At 35.4% G+C, this 22,002-nt stretch overlaps 1 protein-coding gene across 1 annotated transcript in view; it reads right to left on the bottom strand.

Annotated features, from left to right (window-relative positions):
• The window catches only part of GPR158 (G protein-coupled receptor 158), a 425,314-nt gene that overhangs the window by 129,916 nt on the left and 273,396 nt on the right, over nucleotides 1-22,002 (bottom strand). Inside the window, 1 exon segment of the mRNA XM_030322366.1 lies at nucleotides 3,563-3,631. Coding sequence (XP_030178226.1) covers nucleotides 3,563-3,631 — 69 coding nt within the window.

Raw genomic sequence — 22,002 nt, 5'->3', positions numbered from 1 at the left:
CCCAGGTATCCCTAAAAAGTTTTTTTACTAACTGTTAGCACTAAAGTAATATTAATAAGGATTATCATTCTGAGTCCTCCACAATCAAGCAGATTCTATTTGGAAGTTACTTCAGTAGGACAATAGCCACTAGTTTAGGGTACAGTTCTAAATTCATCCAAGTATAATCTTTTTCATTCATTCATTGCATATACTATGCTTCAGATATGGTGACAGGTTCTGGGCTGTGAGCAAAATAAATGTAGCATCTCCTTGTTCTCAAAGAACTAGAGTTTGCACAGGAAAATGACATTAATCAATTAATTGCACTTGTGAATGTACACTTACAAACTGAAACGGGGGTTGTCAAGAAAGACAGTGGGATTTCATGAGAAATTATTGTAAGGAATTTGACTCCGATTGGGGGGTCAAGGAAAGCTTTCCTAAAAAAAGTAAGAAGCAGAAATCTGAAGAATGACTAGTTGTTAATTAGGCAGAAGAAGTGGTGAGATGGAGGTAGGGGAAGGAAGAGAAGACTCTTCAAAATTGAAGGAAAAACATCCTAGGACAAGAGGCATATTAGTTTCTTATTGCTGCTATAACATATTACCACAAACTTAGTGGCTTAAAACAATACAGATTTGGGGCATCTGGGTGGCTCCGTCGCTTAAGTGTCTGACTTTGGCTCTGGTCATGATCTTGCAGTTTGTGAATTTAAGCCCAATATCACACACCCAGCTCTCTTCTCTCAGCATGGATCCTGCTTCAGATCCTCTGTCTCCCACTCTCTCTGTCCCTCGCTGCTCACTCTATCTTTTTCTCTCTCTCAAAAATAAATAAACATTTAAACTCCCCCCTGCCAAAGCACTACAGATTCATTATCTTCCAGGTCTGGAAGCCAGAAGTCCAAAATGGATCTTACAGAGATAAAATCAAGGTATTCTTCAAGAGGCTCTAGGGAAGGATCTATTTCCTTGCCTTTTCCAGCTTCTAGAGGCTGTCTGCATCCCTTGGCTTGTGGCTTTTTATCCATCTTCAAAGGCAGCAATAGCCAGTCCAATCATTTTTCATGATACCATCTTGGTTCTCTCTTCTGCTTCTCATTATCCTTGAGGACCCTTGGGCCCATCTAGATAATCCAGGATTATCTCCTTATCTTTATTTAGTCCTTTATTAAACCACATCTGCAAATTCCCATTTTCCACATAAAGTAACATATTTATAGGTTCAGGATGGTGGCCATTTTGGGGTAGCTATTATTACACCTACCATGAGAGAGATTATGTATCATTTATAAACTGAAAGAAGGTCAGAGTAGCTGGGTGCAGAAAGTGAGAAGATAAATGGTATTGGATGAGGCTGAGGAGGTGGGCAAGCACCACACTATACACATCATAAACCGTATCAAGGGTTTTGATCTTTATTGTAAGAACAGTGGGAAGCTAGCTATCAAAGTAGTGAAAAATTAGATGTTATATTTTAAAATATTCATCTGGCTACTGGATAGAAAATGTATTTTAAAATAGCAGAGGTTTAGGAAAAAGATGATGGTGACTGCAGCTGCAGATATTCAGATAATTTTTATTCAGATTAGTGAAGTCATTTCAGTCTTTTAGTCCTAATTGGGTGATTCTATAACTTTGGTTAAACATCTTTCTGGTAGTTCTACAGGGAAGACAAAATGTTACCATGTACAACTTGCCATTTACAGTCCCAGGCATGATAAAGACTCTTTATATTATATTGCTTCTATTAATTACTGCGCATAACTCCATGCTAGTAAATCAGACAACTTCAGTAAAAGAGATGATTTCATGGAAAAATTAAAATGATTATACCCAAATAAATTCCATCTTAAGAGGAAATATAATTCAAGAAGTAGAAAACCTGAATAGATTAAGAACCCTTATAAACACTGAGTGAAGGCAGAGGATAAAAAAAAATGGGATAGTGGAGCAGGCAATGTTATAATTTGTCGCCCATTCCAAGGATTTTGGCTGCTACTTTAAGTAAAATGGGGACTCACAGAGACCAGGGAGAGACTATAACAAAAATCTGGAAGAGACTGATAGTGGTTTAGACACCAGGATGGCAGCAGTGACTGAGACGGGGGAGTGGCTGGGTTCTTGGTATGTTTTGAAGGACTTCTGATGGATGTAAGAAAAATAAAGTTGTCAAGAATGACTCCAAAGTTTTAGCCTGAGTAATGAGAGGGAGAGAGTTGTCATCAATGGAGATAGGGAGACTGACTTTGGGGGTGAGAGAGATCAAGTATCTCAGTTCAGAGCATGATAGGGAATTCTGGTAGACCCTCAAATGTATTGCAGAGTAAGCAGTTGAATATGAGTTTGGAGCTCAGGGGAAAGGTTTAAGCTAGAGATACAAACTTGAGAGTCATTGTATATAAATAGTATTTTTAAATACTTTGAGGCTAGATGAGATCACCAAGGGAGCATGTAGACTATGAAAAGCTCTATAAGGACTGAACTCTAAGGCACTCAAGTATCAAGAGGTAGGAAAGAAGATTAAGAATTAGCAAATTAGGCTGAAATGGAGCAGTTAGTAAGGTAAAAGGAAAACCAAAAAGAACATGATGCCATGGAAGCCCTACCTTTTCCTTCTCTAACTTCTACTGATCTTTCAGATCTCAGTCAAGTGATATTTTATTCCCTAGACCTGGTTAGTTGTCTCTTCCAAGTGTCTCCACAGCATCCTGCCTCCACAGCACCTTGGTTTTTTTTTCAATTATAATTGTCTATACTTACTCATCTCATTCTATACATTGTAAGCTTCCTGAGAGAAGAAATCAAATTTTTGTCACTCACAAAATATTCCCCGATTAGCATAGTACTTGACATGTAGTAACTGCTGAATACAAGTTGGTTGAACTGAATTAGTAAAATCGGTACTTACCTTCTGGTTACAGACAGGTTACTAGTGTGATAGGAAGAGTCTACTAGGATCATCTATGCCACCAATACCACACATACATTCATTTTGTTTATTTTTCTATGTAACCATTTAGAATTTTTCAGCATGAAGTTTTTGGTATGTCTCATGGTTTGATTCAAGTAGAGGGGGAAGAAGAAGAAAACCAATATTTATATGTTTATGGTAAGCATACATACCAATCATACCTTGACAAGTTAGCTCACTTAAGCAGTTAACCCCATACTCACAAATTTCAGAACAAAAGTATGATTAGCTCCACTTTACACTTTATTTATTATATAAATATAAAGATATGTGTACATAAACATATACATATAAGCAAGTAACATCATATATGTGAACAGTTATATATATCATATATCATATATATGTGAATAGTTATATATATCATATATACATATATATGTATTTATATATATGTATGTGTGTATATAAACAAGTGTGTATATAAAGAATTATAAACTAGTAATATATGTGTTAACAGTCATATATATCATATGTGATATATATGTATGCATATATGATATATATAACTGTTTACATATATAATACATTACTCATTTATATTTATATTACTGCCTGAGCAAAAGAAAATAAATGGCTACTTTTAAAATACAATTATGTTACTTACCGGAAAATATAGAAGCAGAGACCCAAAAAGAATTGTTTCCAACAGAATAAGGCCCGATGCCCTGATGCTCTAAAAAAAGAAAGAAAGAAAGAAAGAAAGAAAGAAAGAAAGAAAGAAAGAAAAAAGAAAAAGGCATTGTTAATTTACATTCCTAGCAATGGAAGAGCTTACCTATTGTGACAATGCCTCAACCAGTGAATGAAAAATGGCTAGTATTTCAGACAAGAGACCTTAACTGAAACATGCGAAAAGACTGACTATAAAGGTGGTGGTGGATTTAATGATATTGCCAGTGGCTTTATGGAATTTTGTCCCCTAAAATTTTAATCCATGAACAAACTGAGCAGCTGAGAACACTAGAAGATGCTTTCAATCCAAGAAATACACAGACACAAAATATCTTGCTTGTATTTCTGAAACATCAATCACTAAATGCAACGTGAAATATATAAAAAATTATACGTGGTGCAAACATAGTATCTTCACAGGAAAATAATTTGAAGTAGTAGCAACAGATTTTGCAACAACAAAAAGAAGTTGAAAACCCAAGCCACAAGAGTCCATTACATTAAAACAATGTCAGATAAATGACAGACAGAAACAGGAAATTATAATATCTCTTCAAAACACTGCTGCTAGGACATTGTTAGACACAGAGGAATACTTTATGTAATCCCTCAAAGAACTCAAGGCTTTCATTAATCTAAGAATTTGCAATGGAGAAACAAGTTTAGACAGTGAACAGACTTGATTATTCAAGTGGCTTCTCACTATTGGTCTTTATTTTAGCTACCAGATGCTTTTAAGTGAAAGAAAATTTCTATCAGCAAGCCTTTAAGTGGGTTTTGGCTGGTAGAATTTCTAAGATTGCAAATTACATAAATACCTAATTATGAGTACTATTTTTTAAACTTTACAAAAAGATGACACTAAGAGCGAGAGTCCAAAACATTATACAAGACTGCTTATAAAACAATCAATGCAATATTTAAAAAAAAAAAAAAAAGGATAGGAAAAGAAGTTGCAAAGCTTAACGGAAAGGACATTGGAGTTATCTTCATCTCAGTTTGAATTATGAAATAATCCCTGTGAGTTAGGCAACCTTGAACATCAATGTCTTCACCCATAAAATGTGTATCCTAATCTTAACCTTATTAAATCTGAGTTTAATAAAATATGAAGTATACATAATGGCTACTATTATGCCTGATACTTAGTAAGTAGGTATGTACTCTTCAAAGTAAAAAACAGCACAAGGATGATTAATTTGAAATCCACAGAAACAGATATAAGTAGCAGTCAATTTTTTTTTCATGCTTGGGATCCAAATGGCCCCAGAAAAGCTAAAGGTGGGGGTCGAGAACCCAAGAGTTTTTTTTTTTTTATTTTTAGGGCCAGTAGTTTCTTAGCTATGTTACGACCATTATTACCACATAGCAGTGGTAGTGGTGCATATATTCTTGCAGTAAATAACCTGTTTCCTTTTCATTTGGTAATGTTGAGCAATCTTCTTAGCCCTTCACTGCCTAGCTCCTGGCTGAGCAGAGGAGGCTATAATTTCAAATTATTAATTGGAACTCCAAAAAGTGGTTCCATAACCAAATGAAAGGCCTATTGAAAATGTGCTCTTTCAGCACTCTCAATAATAGCCAAATTATGGAAAGAGCCTAAATGTCCATCAACTAATGAATGGATAAAGAAATTGTGGTTTATATACACAATGGAGTACTATGTGGCAATGAGAAAGAATGAAATATGGCCCTTTGTAGCTACGTGGACGGAACTGGAGAGTGTGATGCTAAGTGAAATAAGCCATATAGAGAAAGACAGATACCATATGTTTTCACTCTTATGTGGATCCTGAGAAACTTAATAGGAACCCATGGGGGAGGGGAAGGAAAAAAAAGAGGTTAGAGTGGGAGAGAGCCAAAGCATAAGAGACTGTTAAAAACTGAGAACAAACTGAGGGCTGATGGGGGGTGGGAGGGAGGGGAGGGTGGGTAATGGGTATTGAAGAGGGCATCTTTTGGGATGAGCACTGGGTGTTGTATGGAAACCAATTTGACACTAAATTTCATATATTTTAAAAAAAAGATAAAAATAAAAAAAAAGAAAATGTGCTCTTTCCTTCTTTCCTTCCTTTTTTTTTCAGAGAGAGAGAGAGAGAGAGAGAGAGAGAGAGAGAGAGAGAGAGAGAGAGTGAATGTGTGCGCAGGGCAGGGGCAAAGGGAGAGCAAAATCCTAAGCAGGCCCCATACCCACCCTGGAGCCCGATGTGGGGCTTGATCTCAGGATCTTGGGATCATGACCTGGGCTGAAGTCTAGAGTTGGACAGCTTAACTGACTGAGCCCCCCAGGGACTCCATAATGTGTACTTTTCTCTTCAAAATATTCTTGGGCTGAGTTGGCTTCATGGCTTCACAGAACGAATAGGTAGCTAATAGGTGGGTCTTCAGAGACAAAAAAAGAAACCTCATGCTCCCTAAAAAATTTCCCCATTGTCTTGGTACTGGAAGTTCTTTGATCTAGAACAAACCCTTTTATTTTATACCTGGTGCCAAGAATTAATATAGTAGTGTTGTAAGTAATATGTTGACTTAAGTTCAAAGCAAAGAACAGAAATATTTTCTTAGAATCTAAGTGATAGGATGAGGAAGGAGAGAGGAGGATTGAAAAATGAAGACAGTGCAGTTACTCTGGAAAACAGTGTGGAGTTTCCTCAAAAAGTTAAAAGTAGAACTACCCTATGATCCAGCAATCTCAGTACTAGGTATTTAACTAAATAATACAAAAATAAAATAAAACAAAACAAAAACACACTAATTCAAAGGGATACACGCACCTCAGTGTTTATAGCAGCATTATTTACAATAGCCAAATTATGGAAACAGCCTAAATGTCCATTGATTAATGAATGGATAAAGAAGATGTAATACACACACACACACACACACACACACACACACACACACACACACTGGAATACTACTCAGCCATAAAAAAGAGTGAAATCTTGCCGTTTACAACGACATGGACAGAACTAGAGAGCGTTTTGTAAGCAAAATAAGTCAGAGAAAGACAAACACCATATGATTTCACTCATATGTAGAATTTAACAAATAAAATTAAAAAAGGGAAAAAAAGAGAAAGAGGCAAACCAAGAAACAAACTCTTAGCTATAGAGAACAAACTGGTGGTTATGGAAAGGAGGTGGGTGGGGGGATGGGTTAAATAGGTGATGGGGATTAAGGAGTGCACTTGTGATGAGCACTGGGTGTTACATGGAAGTGTTGAATCACTATGTCTTATACCTGAAACTAATATTACACCATATGTTAACTAACTAGAGTTAGTAGAAAAACTTAAAAGAAAAAAAAAAGAAAAATGAAGATGGACAAGAGAGATGATGAGCAGAATAACAGAGCCCAAAGAAAAATTTCAACTCCTTCACAGTTGTGCCCGAGATAGAAATGGTGGTATGAAACCCTTTCCACCAGAATTGCTAACTGCAAAACTCTTAGAAAACTTTATTGAAAGATGATCAACAATTACAATACATTATTTATATAAAACACTAACACACAAATCAATACCATATATTTTCCAGATATATTTAAATATGCCAAATACAGATCTGGAGGATACATACCAAGCTGATAACAATGTTGTTTTTTTTTTTTTTTTTCTGGAGAAGTGGATAGATTTGGGTATAGATCAACTTATTCAAAAACATTTTAATTTCTTTGGAGATTTAGTCATGCATTGCTGTGTAATATGAATTTTAATAATTTAATAAGTAAAATTAAAGAAAAGAAATCTAAAATGTGTCATTTCAAGTTATTAGAAAATTCCACCATTAGGCATCATAATATACCAAAGGGCCTAAATGAAGCCCTTCCTAACTAATATCTACTTAAAAAGATTTTATTCAGTACCAACTTCCTGCATAAAATTATCAAACAGTATTTTTATGATACTTACAGGTGAATATAAAGCTGGGGGAGTTATCATTGAGCCTAAGTCTCTCCTTTAGGATCTATAATGCCTAATGAATATAATTCCAGAGTTTACAAGAGAGGTGTACAGATTCCACTTCATTCTACTTCATCCCACCTGCCCCATTTCTTAAACTTTCTGAACTGACTTATGAAGGTTTGTAACAGATATCAAACTTATATACTAAAGAAAAGAGCTCATAGTATGATACCAATCTTACCGAATTACGTCAAAGTCAATTTCTAAATTTCATAATCCTTGGATGCAAAGTAGAGAGATGTAAAATGAACCACAATTGCAATCGCCACAAGATTTGCCCATGAGGTAGGCACCCAAAGGAAGCTAAGTCACTGGAAGTAATAAGGGGACAAGAATGCTGAAGTCTGAATTTTTTAAAAAACAATTAAAATGCTTTGTCATTATTTCCTTGATCCTACGAGGACTAACTACTTCATTTATATTTTTGAAACATTTTTAGCCACTGGGGAAATTAATGTATATCTTACTAAAACAGTGCAGCTATTTTGAATTATGGCTGATTTCTTTAGCCTGGTAGTAATTAAAGTTTCTTTCTATTACAAAAGGAACCTCTGAGCATGAAGGTATTTTTACACAGCTGTACCTCAGAAGGCAAAATGAAACTACAATAAAGCAACAGAATTAGATTCTGAAGAGAAAGAACTGGCATAAGTTTGGATTATAAACCAAGACTATAAATCTATATTATTTACGAAAAGAATTAGCTGTGATAGCAAGGAGAACGGACTTCTTCTATTTCTATAGAGAAATCTACAGACTGAGAGATTACAAATAAACACCTGATGAAATAGTTACACAATAATAAACTGGAAGCAAAATGTAAAAGTGGTCCTGAAAAGAAACCTGACATTGAGAGATATGAGGACACTGTTTTTCAATAATTTTATTTACAGTGATATTAATAAATGAGAACAGACTACATCCAGTTTGGCAGACTATATGCAATTAGTTTCTCTTAAGAAAATCTGTGATGAGGGGCACCTGGGTGGCTCAGTTGGTTAAGTCTCTGACTCTTGCTTTTGGTTCAGGTCAAGATCTCATAGTTCATGAGATTGAGCCCCCCATTGAGCTCTTCACTGACAACATGGAGACTGCTTGGAATTCTCTCTCTCTCTCTCTCTCTCTCTCTCTCTCTCTCTCTCTCTGCCCCTTCCCCACTCGTGTGTGTGTGCATGTGTGCTGCGCGCTCTCTCTCTCAAAATAAATAAATAAACTTAAACAAAAATCTGTGGTTAAATATTGAAAAACCATTCAGATTTAGAAAAATTTGTCAAGGAACAATTGCCAAAAATGGGGTCGGTTCAAATCAGTATTATTTTTTCCAAAAAAATTATCAGCAATAAAAAAGGTACAAAAAAAGCAGAAGGATATGTCCAGGACAGAGATTGGTAAAGTGAAATCAAAGCAATCCAGAGAGTTTTATTTTAATTATTTTTAATTCTGCATTCAAACATAATTAACATATAGTGTTATATTAGTTTCAGGTATGTGATATAATGATTCAACACTTCTATACATTACCCAGTGCTCATCATGATATATATACTCTTAATCACCTTCACCCATTTCACCCATCCCTCCTACCTACCTCCCTTTACGCAACCACTCCTTCTATATTTAAAAGTCTGTTTTTCTGTCTTTCTCTTTTTTGTTTTGTTTCCTAAATTCCATATATGTGTGAAATCATATGCTATGTGCCTTTCTCTGACTGTCTTCACTTAGCATTATACCCTCTACATCCATCAATGTTGCTGGAAATGGTAAGATTTCATTCTTTTTTATGCCTGAGTAGTAGTATGTTGTATATATATACACACACATACACACCACTTCGTCTTGATCCATTCCTCTACTGATGGACATCTGGGTTGATTCTATATCTTGGTGATGGTAAGTAATTCTGCAAGAAACATTGGGGTGCATATATCTTTTCAAATTCATGTTTTCATTTTCTTTCGGTAAATACCCAATAGTGGAATTACTGGATCATGTGGTAATTCTATTTTTAGTTTTTTGAGGAACTCCCATACTGTTTTCACAATTGTTGCACCAATTTACATTACACCAAGAGTGAGCAAGGGTTCCTTTTTCTCTACATCTTCACTGACACCTGTCATTTATTGTGGTTTTGATTTTAGCTATTCTGAAAGGTGTAAAGTAATATCTCATTGTGGTTTTGATTTGCATTTCCCTGATGATGAGTGATGCTGAGCATCTTTTCATGTGTCTGTTGGCTACCTGTATGTCTTCTTTGGAAAAATGCCTTTTCAGGCCCCTGCCCATTTTTTAATTGGATGGTTTTATTTTTTAGTATTGAATTGTATAAGTTACTTATATATTTAGGATATTAACCCATTATCAGATATATCATTTGCAAATATCTTCCCCTATTCAGTAGGCTGTCTTTTTGTTTTGTTGATGGCTTCCTCTGCTGTACAATAGCTCTTCCTCTACAATAGCTTTTTTTTTTTTTTTTTTGGTGCAGTCCCAACATTTTAATTTTGTTTTTATTTCCCTTGTCAAAGGAGACATATCTAGAGAAATGTTTTCATGGCTCATGTCAAAGAGATTACTGCCTTTGCCTTCTTCTAGTTTTATGCTTTCAGGTCCCATATTTAGGTCTATAAGCCATTTCAGTTCATTTTTGTGCATAGTGCAAGAAAATAGTTCAGCTTCATTCTCAGTTTCTCATTGTTTATTGAAGAGAATGTATTTTTCTTATTGTATACTCTTTCCCACTCTGTCATAGATTAATTGATCATAAAAGCATAGGTTTATTTCTGAGCTCTGTATTCTGTTCTATTGATCTGTGTGTCTATTTTGTGACACTACCATACTGTTTTTATTACTATACCTCTGTAGTACATCTTGAAATCCAGGATTGTGATACCTCCAGTTTTGCTCTTTTTCAAGATTGCTTTGGCTATTGGATTTTCGGATTATTTGTTCTAGTTCTGTGAAAACTGCTGTTGGTACTTTGATAGGGGTTGCATTGAATCTGTAGATTTCTATGGCTAGTATAGGCATTGTCATAATATTGGTTCTCCCAATCCGTAAGCATGGAGTATTTTTCTATTTGTATGTTTCATCTTCAATTTCTTTAATCAATGGTTTTAGCTTTTACAGTACATGTCTTTCCCCTCCTTGGTTAAGTTTATTCCTAATTATTTTATTATTTTTGGTGCAATTATAAATGGGATTGTTTTCTTAATTTTTCCTTATGCTACTTCATTATTTGTGTATAGAAATGCAACAGATTTCTATATATTCATTATGTATCCTGAGACTTTACTGAATTTATTTATCAGTTCTAGTATATTTTGGTGGAGTCTTTAGAGTTTTTGACATATAGTATCATATCACCTGCAAAAAGTGAAAGTTTTACTTCCTCCTTACCAATTTGGGTGCGCTTTATTCTTTTTTGTTGTCTTGTTGTGGCTAGGACTTCCAGTACTAAGTTGAATAAAAGTGGTGAGAGTGGACATCCTTGTTTTGTTTCTGATCTCAGGAAAAGCTCTCAGTTTTTTAGCATTGAGTATGATGTTAGCGGTTTTCATATATGGCCTCTATTATGTTAAAGTATGTTCTCTCTAAACCTACTTTGTTGACATTTTTTAACATGAATCTTTGTCAAATTTGTCAAATGCTTTGTACTTTGTCAAATGCTTTTTCTGTACCTACTAAAAATGATCATATGGTCTTTATCACCTTTCTTATTAATGTGATGAATAACATTGATTGCTTTGCCAACATTGAAACACTCTTGCACCCCAAGAATAAATACTACTTGATTGTGCTGAGTGATTTTTTTGATGTATTGTTAGATTCAGTTTGCTAGTATTTTGTTGAGGATTTCTGCACCTATGGTCATCAGAGATATTGCCTTGTATTTCTCTCTCTCTGTCTCCTATGTATGTATGTATGTATGTATGTATGTACGTATGTATGTACGTATGTATGTATGTATGTAGTGTCTTTATCTTGTTTTGGTATCAGGGTAATGTTGGCTTGTTGAAGGAATCTGGAAGCTTTCCTTCCTCTTCTAGTTTTATAAATAGTTTGAGAAGAATAGATATTAACTCTTCTTTAAATGTTTTCTAGAAGGGTGCTTGGATGGCTCAGTTGGTTAAGCATCCAACTTCAGCTCAGGTCATGATCTCATGGTTTGTGGGTTCAAGCCCTGCATTGGCTCTGTGCTGACAGCTCAGAGCCTGGAGCCTGCTTTGGATTCTGTGCCTTCCTCTCTCCCTGCCCCTCCCCCACTCATGCTCTGTCTCTCTCTCAAAAACAAATAAACATTAAAAAATTTAAATGCTTGCTAGAATTCACCTGTGAAACCATCTGGTCCTGGAATTTTGTTTGTTGGGAGTTTTTTCATTGCTGGTAATTGGTGTTTTCTAATTTTCTATTTCTTCTTGATGCATTTTGGGAGGTTATATGTTTCTAGGAATTTATTCATCTCCTTTAGATTGTCCAATTTGTTGGCATATAACTTTCACAATATTTGTATTTGTGGTGTTCTTTGTATTGTGGTGTCAGTTGTAATTTCCCCTCTATTAGTTCTGATTTTATTTATTTGAATCTTCTATCTCCTCCTCTTCCTCCTCCTCCACCTATTCTTCCTCTTCTCCTTCTTCCTCTGGCTAAAGGTTTATTAATTTTGTTGATCTTTTCAAGGAACCAGCTCCTGGTTTCATTGATCTGTTTTCTTCTGTTTTAGTTTCTATTTCATTTATTTCTCCTCTAATTAATGATTTCCCTCCTTCTACTTGCTTTGGGCTTTGTATTTCTTTTTATAGCTCCTTTAGGTATAAGGTTAGGTCATTTATTTGAAAGTTTTTCGTGCTTCTTGAGGTAGATCTATATTGCTATAACCTTCCCTCTTAGAATTGCTTTTGCTGCATCCCAAAGATGTTGAACCATTGTGTTTTCATTTGCATTTGTCTCCATGTATTTTCTGATTTCCTGGTTGACCCATTCATTATTTAGTAGCATGTTATTTAATCTCTATATATTTGTGTTCTTCTTAGATTTTTTCTTGTGATTGATTTCTAGTTTCATATCACTGTGGTTGGAAAAGATGCATGATAGAGCTCAATTGTTATGAATTTCTTGAGATTTTTTGTGGCCTAACAGTGATGTATTCTGGAGAATGTTCCATGTACATTGGAAAATAATATGTATTCCGTTGTTTTGGATGCAATGTTCTGAATCTGTCAGATCCATATGTATCATTCAAAGCCACTGTTTGTTTCCTTGTTGATTTTCTGTCTAGATGGTCTATCCATTGATGTAGTGGGGTGCAAAAGTCCCCTACTATTTCTGTATTATTATTTATTTCTTCCTTTATGTCTGTTAATAGTTGCTTTATGTATTTGGGTGCTTTCCTGTTGGGTGGATAAATATTTACAATTGTTGTATCTTCTTGTTGGATTGTCCCCTTTATGATTGTGTAGTCTCCTTTTTGTTTCTTGTTATAGTCTTTTCTTTTAAAGTCTATTTTGCTCAATATAAGTAGTGCTACCCCAGCTTTCTTTTTGCTTCTATTTGCATGATAAATGTTTTTCCATCCTTTCATTTTCAATTTGCATGTGACTTTAGGTCTGAAAATAATCTCTTTTAGGCAGTATATAGATGGACCTTCCTTTTTTACCCATTCAGTTACTCTGTGTCTTCTGAATGGAGTGTTTAGTCTATTTACATTCAAAGTAATTATTGATAGGTATATATTCATTGCCACCTTGTTACTTTTTATGACTGTTTTTGTAGTTATTCTCTGTTCATTTCTTCTCTTTCTCTCTTCCTTTGTGGTTGATAGCTTTCTTCAATGATATACTTAGATTCTTTTCTCTTTAATTTTTATCTCCGGCAGGTTTTTCATTCATACCATTAGGTTTATATATAACAACTTATGCATATAGCACATTCCAATTAAGTTGATGGTTGCTTAAGTTTGAATCCACTTTAAAGTACTAAATTTTTTCTACCCCTGCCATGTTTTATGTATATGATGTCATAATTTACATCCTTTCATTTTGTGAACTGAGTTTTATAGATATAATTGATTTTAGTGCTTTTGTGCTTTAACCTCCATAATGGTTTTATACATGATTAATCTACTTTTATTATGTTTGCATACACTTGTGAAATGTTTTCCTTTCCTAATTTTCTTACTCGTGATTATGTCTTTTTCTTTCCTTTAACATTTCTTATAAGACTAGTTTAGTGGTGATAAACTCCTTTAACTTATATTTGTCTGGAAAACTCTTTATCTCTCCTTCCATTCTGAATGATAGCCTTGCTGGATAGAGTATTCTTGGACGCAGGGTGTTTTGTTTTGTTTTGTTTTGTTTTGTTTTGTTTTGTTTCAGCACTTTGAGTGTATCATGTCCTTCCCTTATGGCCTATAAAGTCTGCTGAAAAGTCAGCTGGTAGCCTTATGAAGTTTCCCTTGTATGTAACTGTTTTCTCTTTTAAAAATTTTCTCTGTATCACTACTTTCTGCCAATTTAATTGTTATATGTCTTGGTGTAGACCTCCTTGGCTTTTGTATTGTTGGGGGCTCTATATGCCTCCTGGATCTGGATGTCTGTTTCTTTTCCCAGATTAGGGAAATTTTCAGGTATTATTTCTTGAAATAAATTTTTGTCCCCTTTTCTCTGTCGTCTCCTTCTGGGATCCTTAAAATGTGAATATTATTATGCTGGATGTGTCACTGAGTTCTCTTAACAAAAATGCTGATGGGTGCCATTATTCTGTTTTGTTTTTGGTGTTTAGCTTGGATGCTTTCTATTATTCTGTCTTCCAGTTTGCTGATATGTTCTGCTTCCTCTAGTCTACTACACTTATTCCCTACATTTATTCATTTATTCCCTACTACAAAATTCCCTGAATTTTTAATTTCAGTCATTGAGTTCTTCATCTCTGATTGGTTCTTTTCTATATTTTCTATCTCATTGTTGAATGTATTACTGAGATCCGCCATTCTTTTCTCAAGTCCAGTAAGTATCTTTCTTTATCACTGTTACTGTGAATTTTCTATCAGGCATATTGCATATCTCCATTTCATCTAGCTCTTTTGCTGTGATTTTGTCCTGTTCTGTCATTTGGGACATATTTCTCTGATTCCTCATTGTGTCCAACTCTCTGTGTTTATTTCTATGTATTAGGAAAGTCAGCTACATCTCTTGAACTTGAGAGTAGTGGCCTTATGAAGAAGAGATTGTGTGGTTCCCTGTAGCACAATGTCCCCTTCACCAGAACCTGGCACTTCAGGGGTGTCTCCTAAGTGTGCTGCATGCTGAACCATGTTTGCCTTCAGTCTTGTCAGCTACAATGGCACTCTTTGCCTGTTGTGGGTAGAGTTTGGTCCCTCTACTATTAAGTGGCCAGTTTGTGGCCATCTTGGCCTAGTTGGGTTAGGTAATATGTCTGCCCTCAGTCCACTACTGGGTTCACAGGGAACTGTAGGATGCTTTCCCTGTGTTCTCCGAGACGCTTTCATTGGGAGGCAGGGCCAGCAATCAAATCAGTTGTCTGCCCCCAGCCCATTGCTAGGGTTGCAGTTGAACTGGTGTATGTGGTTTTCTTCCCCTCTCCCTGGGTAAGAGACCCTTTGAAGTGATGCTGATCACTGTCAGGTATGCTTGCAGAATGAGACATGTCAGTCACTGCTTGGAAGGACTCCTAGACAGTCGTGCGGGTTGGATGGGGCAAATCCACAGGAGAATGCAGGGGCAGGGCATGCTGTATTAGCAGCCAAGGTGGTAAGTGTTCATACTGGTTCCTGCAGGTGTCCTTGTATCTGGGCTGGGGAGGAGGAATAATGGCACTCACCAGCATTTTGTTCTTGGAGAAGTCTCCGAAAGATCCCTGCACCTCCAGTGAATGTTTTGAGACTAATAAATAAATCTTCTTCTTGTATACTTTCAAACTGCTCCCTCTATGCTGTATCTGAGATGGGTTGTTTTTTATGCTGGCTCTATAAGGGTGGGGTCTCAGTTTCCTATTTCCTTCTAGCTTTTCCAGTTGATTTTTAAAGTTACTGTGTTAAGCCCCACTGATTGTAAAACCTTGCAAAGTTAAGCCCCTCTGGTTTTCAAAGCCAAATGTTTTGGGGACTTGTTTTTCTAGTATAGGTCCCTTATGTCTAGGGTGTCTGGTGTGGGGTCTGTTCATCTCCTTGTCGATTCTTGTGGTGTCCCCCACTATGCTCAGTCTCTTGGGTTAGTTTCAATGTTGACTAGGACTCTGTCCTTCCTACCATTTTCAATATGGCCTCCTCCCTGTGATTAACTGTGGATAGTCTATTTTGCCAGTGTTCCATTCATTTTCTGAGTTAGTTCCACTGATGTGTCTATTGGGATGATGTAAGTTTAGGCTCCTCTTACTCTCCCATCTTCAAGAACAGTACCACAGAGAATTTTAAATGCATGTAATAACATATATGAGCTTTCTATCCAGACAGTTTGGAATCTCATCATTGGCCGCTTATCAGCTGTGTGATCTTGGGCAAGTTGCTGAACGTTCTGAACTTCAGTTTCTTTATTTAATAAAATGGATGTAATGATGCTCCTCCTTGCAGCACTGTTGCAAATACTGGCCATAACACTGCCCAGCATGGAGCAGGCACTCAGTCAATGGTACTTCATCATCAATGTTTCATGGACAGATAGGGAAAATGAGATCAACAGTCTATCTAACATCACTCAGCTGACGAGTGACAGAACAAGGTCCCATTATCCACTGCTGCTGATTCTTAAGTCAGTGTGATTTCCTCTGTACATCCAATCTGACCCTCAGTCATTTTCTTACCCAAAGGAACAGAATTACATGTAATATAATAACAAAAACATGTAGCACTACTAAAGCATTTTAAAATAAATAGACACAAGTAATAAACAAATTACAAGTAAGGAGTTCAGTTCAAATGTTATAAAAAATTACTATTCAGTTTAAAATTCTTGATGGTTTTATGCAAAACATTAAAAAATTGTCACACTGCCTTAACTAGGAATTCTTCCTAATTTCTAAAAGTTCACAAGAAAGTCTGTTTTCACATGATTTGACAATTTGTAGTGGAGTTGTTTAAGACATTTTAGAAAAATTAATTTATCCAAAAATAAAATCCAGACTAACATATACATTAAAGTACTATATATATATTAAGTATACACATAATGTATATATAAAAGTATATACATACACATAATGTATATACTTTCATATATACATTATGTGTATACTTTCATATAAACATTATATATGAAACATATACAGTTTCTTATTCTTTAAAACAGTACAACACACTGAGTTTTAAAATTTCTGGTATTTTTATGCATGTGATATTAGATATAACAGGTCATTCATTATTAATTATGATTCACCATTTAATGCAGGTTTGGCAGGATTTACATGAGATACCTGTCCATTTGCTTAGCTTTGTTTCAAATAGTGTGAGCATACAGAGGAGTTTCCTCCTCCCGCTCCCCACGGAACTTCAGTGCCTGATATTATGGCTCAAAGTTGCTGACACTCACAGCAAGTGCAGAGATGCAGAATAACAGATGCATGAGAGGGAACATTTTGGATAACCTTTACTCAGCCAAGCTCATCTCTCCTGCGTATGTCCTTAACAACTTAGTACCAAAGCTCTTTCTATCAGACTTCTTCCCACCTCTTAGCACCTCTCCTCTAAGATGCCACTAGGATACATTCCTGAAATATAGATGATCAGGTCCTTATTTGTCCTCACTTTTTCCCATAATTTACAAAAATAGCTTTGATGTCTTTGTATCTATTTGCAAACTTCAATTCTCTTTTTCTTTCAGTACTAATAAACAGAGCAACTCATATTTCACATAATGGAGATAAATTCTCTAAAGGTCAAAAAAGCATACACAGTGAACTTCACAAACTAAAGAATTTTGCCTTGAGAAGGATTACTGTATACCCTTAAATAAAGTGGCATGAAATTACTGAAACAGAATATGTTATCTGCTTAGACTTCTATTATTGATTAAAAGCTACTGAGATTGATATATTTTCAAATAAAAAGTTGATAATTGAAGGAACAAATTCCTCCTCATGAAGAATCCAAACAGAATCATAATAAAATATAAAATATTAAGTATTTTAGGGGCGCCTGGGTGGCGCAGTCGGTTAAGCGTCCGACTTCAGCCAGGTCACGATCTCACGGTCCGGGAGTTCGAGCCCCGCGTCAGGCTCTGGGCTGATGGCTCAGAGCCTGGAGCCTGTTTCCGATTCTGTGTCTCCCTCTCTCTCTGCCCCTCCCCCGTTCATGCTCTGTCTCTCTCTGTCCCAAAAATAAATAAACGTTGAAAAAAAAATTAAAAAAAAAATATTAAGTATTTTAAAAGATATTAATAAGATAAACCACTTTGCTTCTTCAAATAATGTCTGTTATAGAGATGAACTCAAATATCATCTAGTTTGACATCATTTTTTAAACATAAATATATTTTATACTTGAATAAATTCAAGAAACTTCATAAATCATTACTCAGTTTCACCTAATTGCTAAGTAGCAATCTTACTTCATCATTTGAACATTGTCTAATTTCAGAATTTTTTTTCTTTTTCAGTCTGATATGTTGAAAACTGTGGTCTGTAAGGTAACTACTTTAAAATACTGCTGCTCACACAGAGGCAACAGAACCCATCAAATGTTAGCCAGACAACATCAGCATCTCTTCAATCGCCTTATTTAAGGAAAAAAAACCAATGTGAGAACAAGAAGAGAATTGCTCAGAACCGTTAAGGTTGTCTTGAACACATCATCTGTCTTCTATAGCATGTTTAGGAATACCTGGAATGACTAGGCAACATGTAAAATAAGGAACATTTCATATATTGTCTGATATTTGGAAATAGTCTAAACAGGCTACGACTTGTTTCTGTTCCTTCAACTCCACCTTAACACAAAAGTTTTAATTCTGACAAGACACTTAGAAATGTCCAAAGAAACACGATGAGCATTTCGGTGAATAAACCAATAGATGATTTAATGATGTATAAGATGCTCCTTATTTGCTAAAGTTAGCAGTTCAGAAATTTAAAAGAGCAGCATTATATCTGACAGGCAAAAACAAAACAAAACAATTGTTACTTAGGTGCAAGGGTGATAGAGACAGGAACTCAAAACTCAACCTCTAAAATTGTGTAAATACCTCTAGATGACATGCAGTAAATTGGATTCTGATTTTCCCCAAATTAAGAAGAAGAATCATTAAACAGGCATTATGGATGGGATTCAGTCCACGTGGAGTGCATCATTCTTAAACTCGTTTGCCCGAAGACAAAGTGGAAAAAAAAGGAGGGATATAGTAATTAATCCTGTTTACATTTTGATTGTCATTTCTTTTTTTTTTCACAATCCATTAATTGTTTTCTGTTAATTCATTTGAGTTTATTTCACATTGAACAGACTACAGAATTTTGCCATTCTTTATGGTATCTATTATGATTTCAGCTTCATCTGCCTGATTTGTTACCAGAATAATCCTTTTTTTTATTTAACTTTATTTTTTATTTTTTAAAATTTACATCCAAATTATTTAGTATATAGTGAAGCAATGATTTCAGTAGATTCCTTAATGCCCCTTTCCCATATGTTTTTGAAATCATAACATGTTTGCAATTAGATACTTATCTTGATATTTTAGAGTTTTATATATTACATTATAAATATGGTTCTGCAAAGATTTTCAAATAATAAATTCATAATTTTTAATCAGATAACAAATGCTAACCCTTCCATACAGAATTCAGAAAGGTCACAATAACTGAGGGATATTTTAATTAGACATTCTTCTCTGTTTGCATCCTACTTAGTTACTCTTAGCTCTAAAATATATTATAAAAATGTATTAGGATTAGGCTATCAGCTCAAAAAGACACAAGAAATAATTAAGTACATTTAGACATTTGACAGAAAAGAATTACTAAAAAGTTAAAACAATGTTATTTTAAAAAGCAGAAAAAAGTTTTACAATGTAATAGATTTTTAAAAAGCAATTGTGTTTAACCTCATCAAACACAGAACTATTAGGGCATCTGGTGGCTCAGTAGGTTAAGTAGGTGGCTCTTGATCTTGGCTCAGGTTATCTTGATCGCATGGTTCATGAGATCAAGCCCCGCATTGGGCTCTGTGCTAACAGGGCAGAGCCTACTTGGGATTCTCTCTCTCTCCGTCTCTCTCTGCCCCTCCCCTGTTCACACATTCCCTCTCTCAAAATAAATAAATAAACATTAAAAAAAAAAAAGGAAATTGCCTTAAAAAAGTCTTTAAAAAAACCCAAACTATTACTAAAGCAGTTTTCTAGAAGTAATCAAATTTTGAAGTTTTTTTAAACTAATGGTTCCAAGTCTTTATCTCTAGCCTAGACCTCTTTCTGGAGCTCTAGACTCATATTTTCACTTTCCTATAAGAGAATTCTATGTGAATGACCTATAGGCACCTGAAATTGAAGATTTCAAAAACTAAAATTTTCCAGTGGTTAATGGTAATCAGCTAATATTTTGTAATAAAACTCTCTGAATATACATCTATAGGCTAGAAATAAATGAGGTAGGTTTTATGACATATTCAAATACCTTTGGTATTTCCCAGAAGTCCTAAAATTTCACTGACTTTCTCACCAAACAAATTAATAAGTAACCAAATAAACGATTACAATGAAAAGCAACATGCATGCTGATCCATATTCAAGCGGAGAGGAAATTCTTCACTTTTATTTTACGGGTTTGCTGTATGATTTAGAGAATAAACTAAATAATCAAAATCTTAGTAAGTGGAGGAAAAGGGAAAGGAAGAGAAGCACAAGAGGAGGGAAGTAATAGAAACCATCTGTTTAAGTTTGGTTTAGCATATTAGAGGGTCTTGGTTTCATAAGGATAAAATGGAGGAAGCAGATGGGTAGGTGGAGGCAGAAGTGGACTCAAGCATAAATGAAGTCACTGCTCTCTGAGCTTCCTTGCAAATGCCTTCTGGGGTCCTTCTGCCCCTGTGCTCTTCTGCCCTCAACCCTTCCACTTCAGACAGCCAGTACCCTCAGGGCACCCTTTCTGTCACCTCATCCAGGCCTGCCCTCTTCAAGCTAAGGCACATATTTCAAAATAATTCCCTTATTCCTCTTAATCTTCAACTTGTAGTTTCTTCCATGCTTAATCTTACTTACTAGTTATAAACAAAAAGGATATGATAAATGCCAATTAGGGTGTCAGTGACTAATAATAATTAAAAGTTTGCTCCTCCAGACAGGACTTAGAAGATAAAACAGATAGCCAATACTTAAAACCTAAAGGCAGAGATCTTGAACTCGGAAAGTTAAGAGAGCTATTAACACAGTAGGTCTTCTTATGCCCCCAAAGAGCCTATGACCCTTTCTGCTAAGATGCCCCTTTTCCTCTAAGATTGCTCCTTTATATAAGCAAACCATTCAGAGGATGTAGAGGTTCCTTTTAGGAATGAAGGATCCCATCATTCTCATCTTTTGTTGAATTTTTTTTAAGAAGCAATTCATATTTCAGAAAAGGCTTTTATTTCCAGTTGTACGTCTAAATCCATCAAGAATAAGTCTATCTAACCACAACTACCACACATCTGTGCCTCAGTTAATCCCCTAAACCTCTGTTAAGGGTAGGCTAAATGAGTAGGTTTGCTTCCCTTTATTAATTTCTTTCTTTGAAGCAGAATTTTGTATAATATGGGAAGGGACTTTATTTATTTATTTATTTATTTATTTATTTATTTATTTATTTATGTTTCGTGTTTTATTTATTTTTGAGAGACAGAGAGAGTCAAAGCATGAGCAGAGGAGGGACAGAGAGAGAGAGGGAGACAGAAAATCCAAAACAGGCTTCAGGCTCCATCCAAGCCATCCGCACAGAGCCCGCTGCAGGGCTCGAACTCATGAACTGTGAGATTATGACCTGAGCCGAAGTCAGATACAACCAACTGAGCCACCCAGGTGCCCCTGGAAGATGACTTTAAGATACATCTTTCACTATGTGATAGGTTTCATGACATGCTGGTAGGTATGACCCCAAGGACCAGAACAGCAGCTCTCTTCTACCCCCATGAATGCATTTCATTTACTATAGTTTTCTCTTTGTTTCTTTGTTCTCTACATTTTTAAGCCCATGAAAGACAGAAAATGCATAAATTCTGGGAATAAAAAGACAAAAAAAAACAACTTGGGGGAAAGCAGGTATATCCAGAACCAGTGTATTAGATAAAAGAGGGACCTAGAAGTATATCTAGCATTGCTAGTTTGCTCACTCAATGGCATTTTCCCCAATTGAAGATACCTTTTGATTTTAACAAAATGTTGATCATAAAAGTGATAGCAATGATAACAATAACAGTAATGACAGCAGAATTT

This window comes from Lynx canadensis, chromosome B4 (assembly GCF_007474595.2).
Source record: "Lynx canadensis isolate LIC74 chromosome B4, mLynCan4.pri.v2, whole genome shotgun sequence".
NCBI classification, from domain to species: Eukaryota; Metazoa; Chordata; class Mammalia; order Carnivora; family Felidae; genus Lynx; species Lynx canadensis.
The sequence above is the reverse complement of the archived record's forward strand: the minus strand, read 5'-3'. Positions and strand labels throughout refer to the sequence as shown.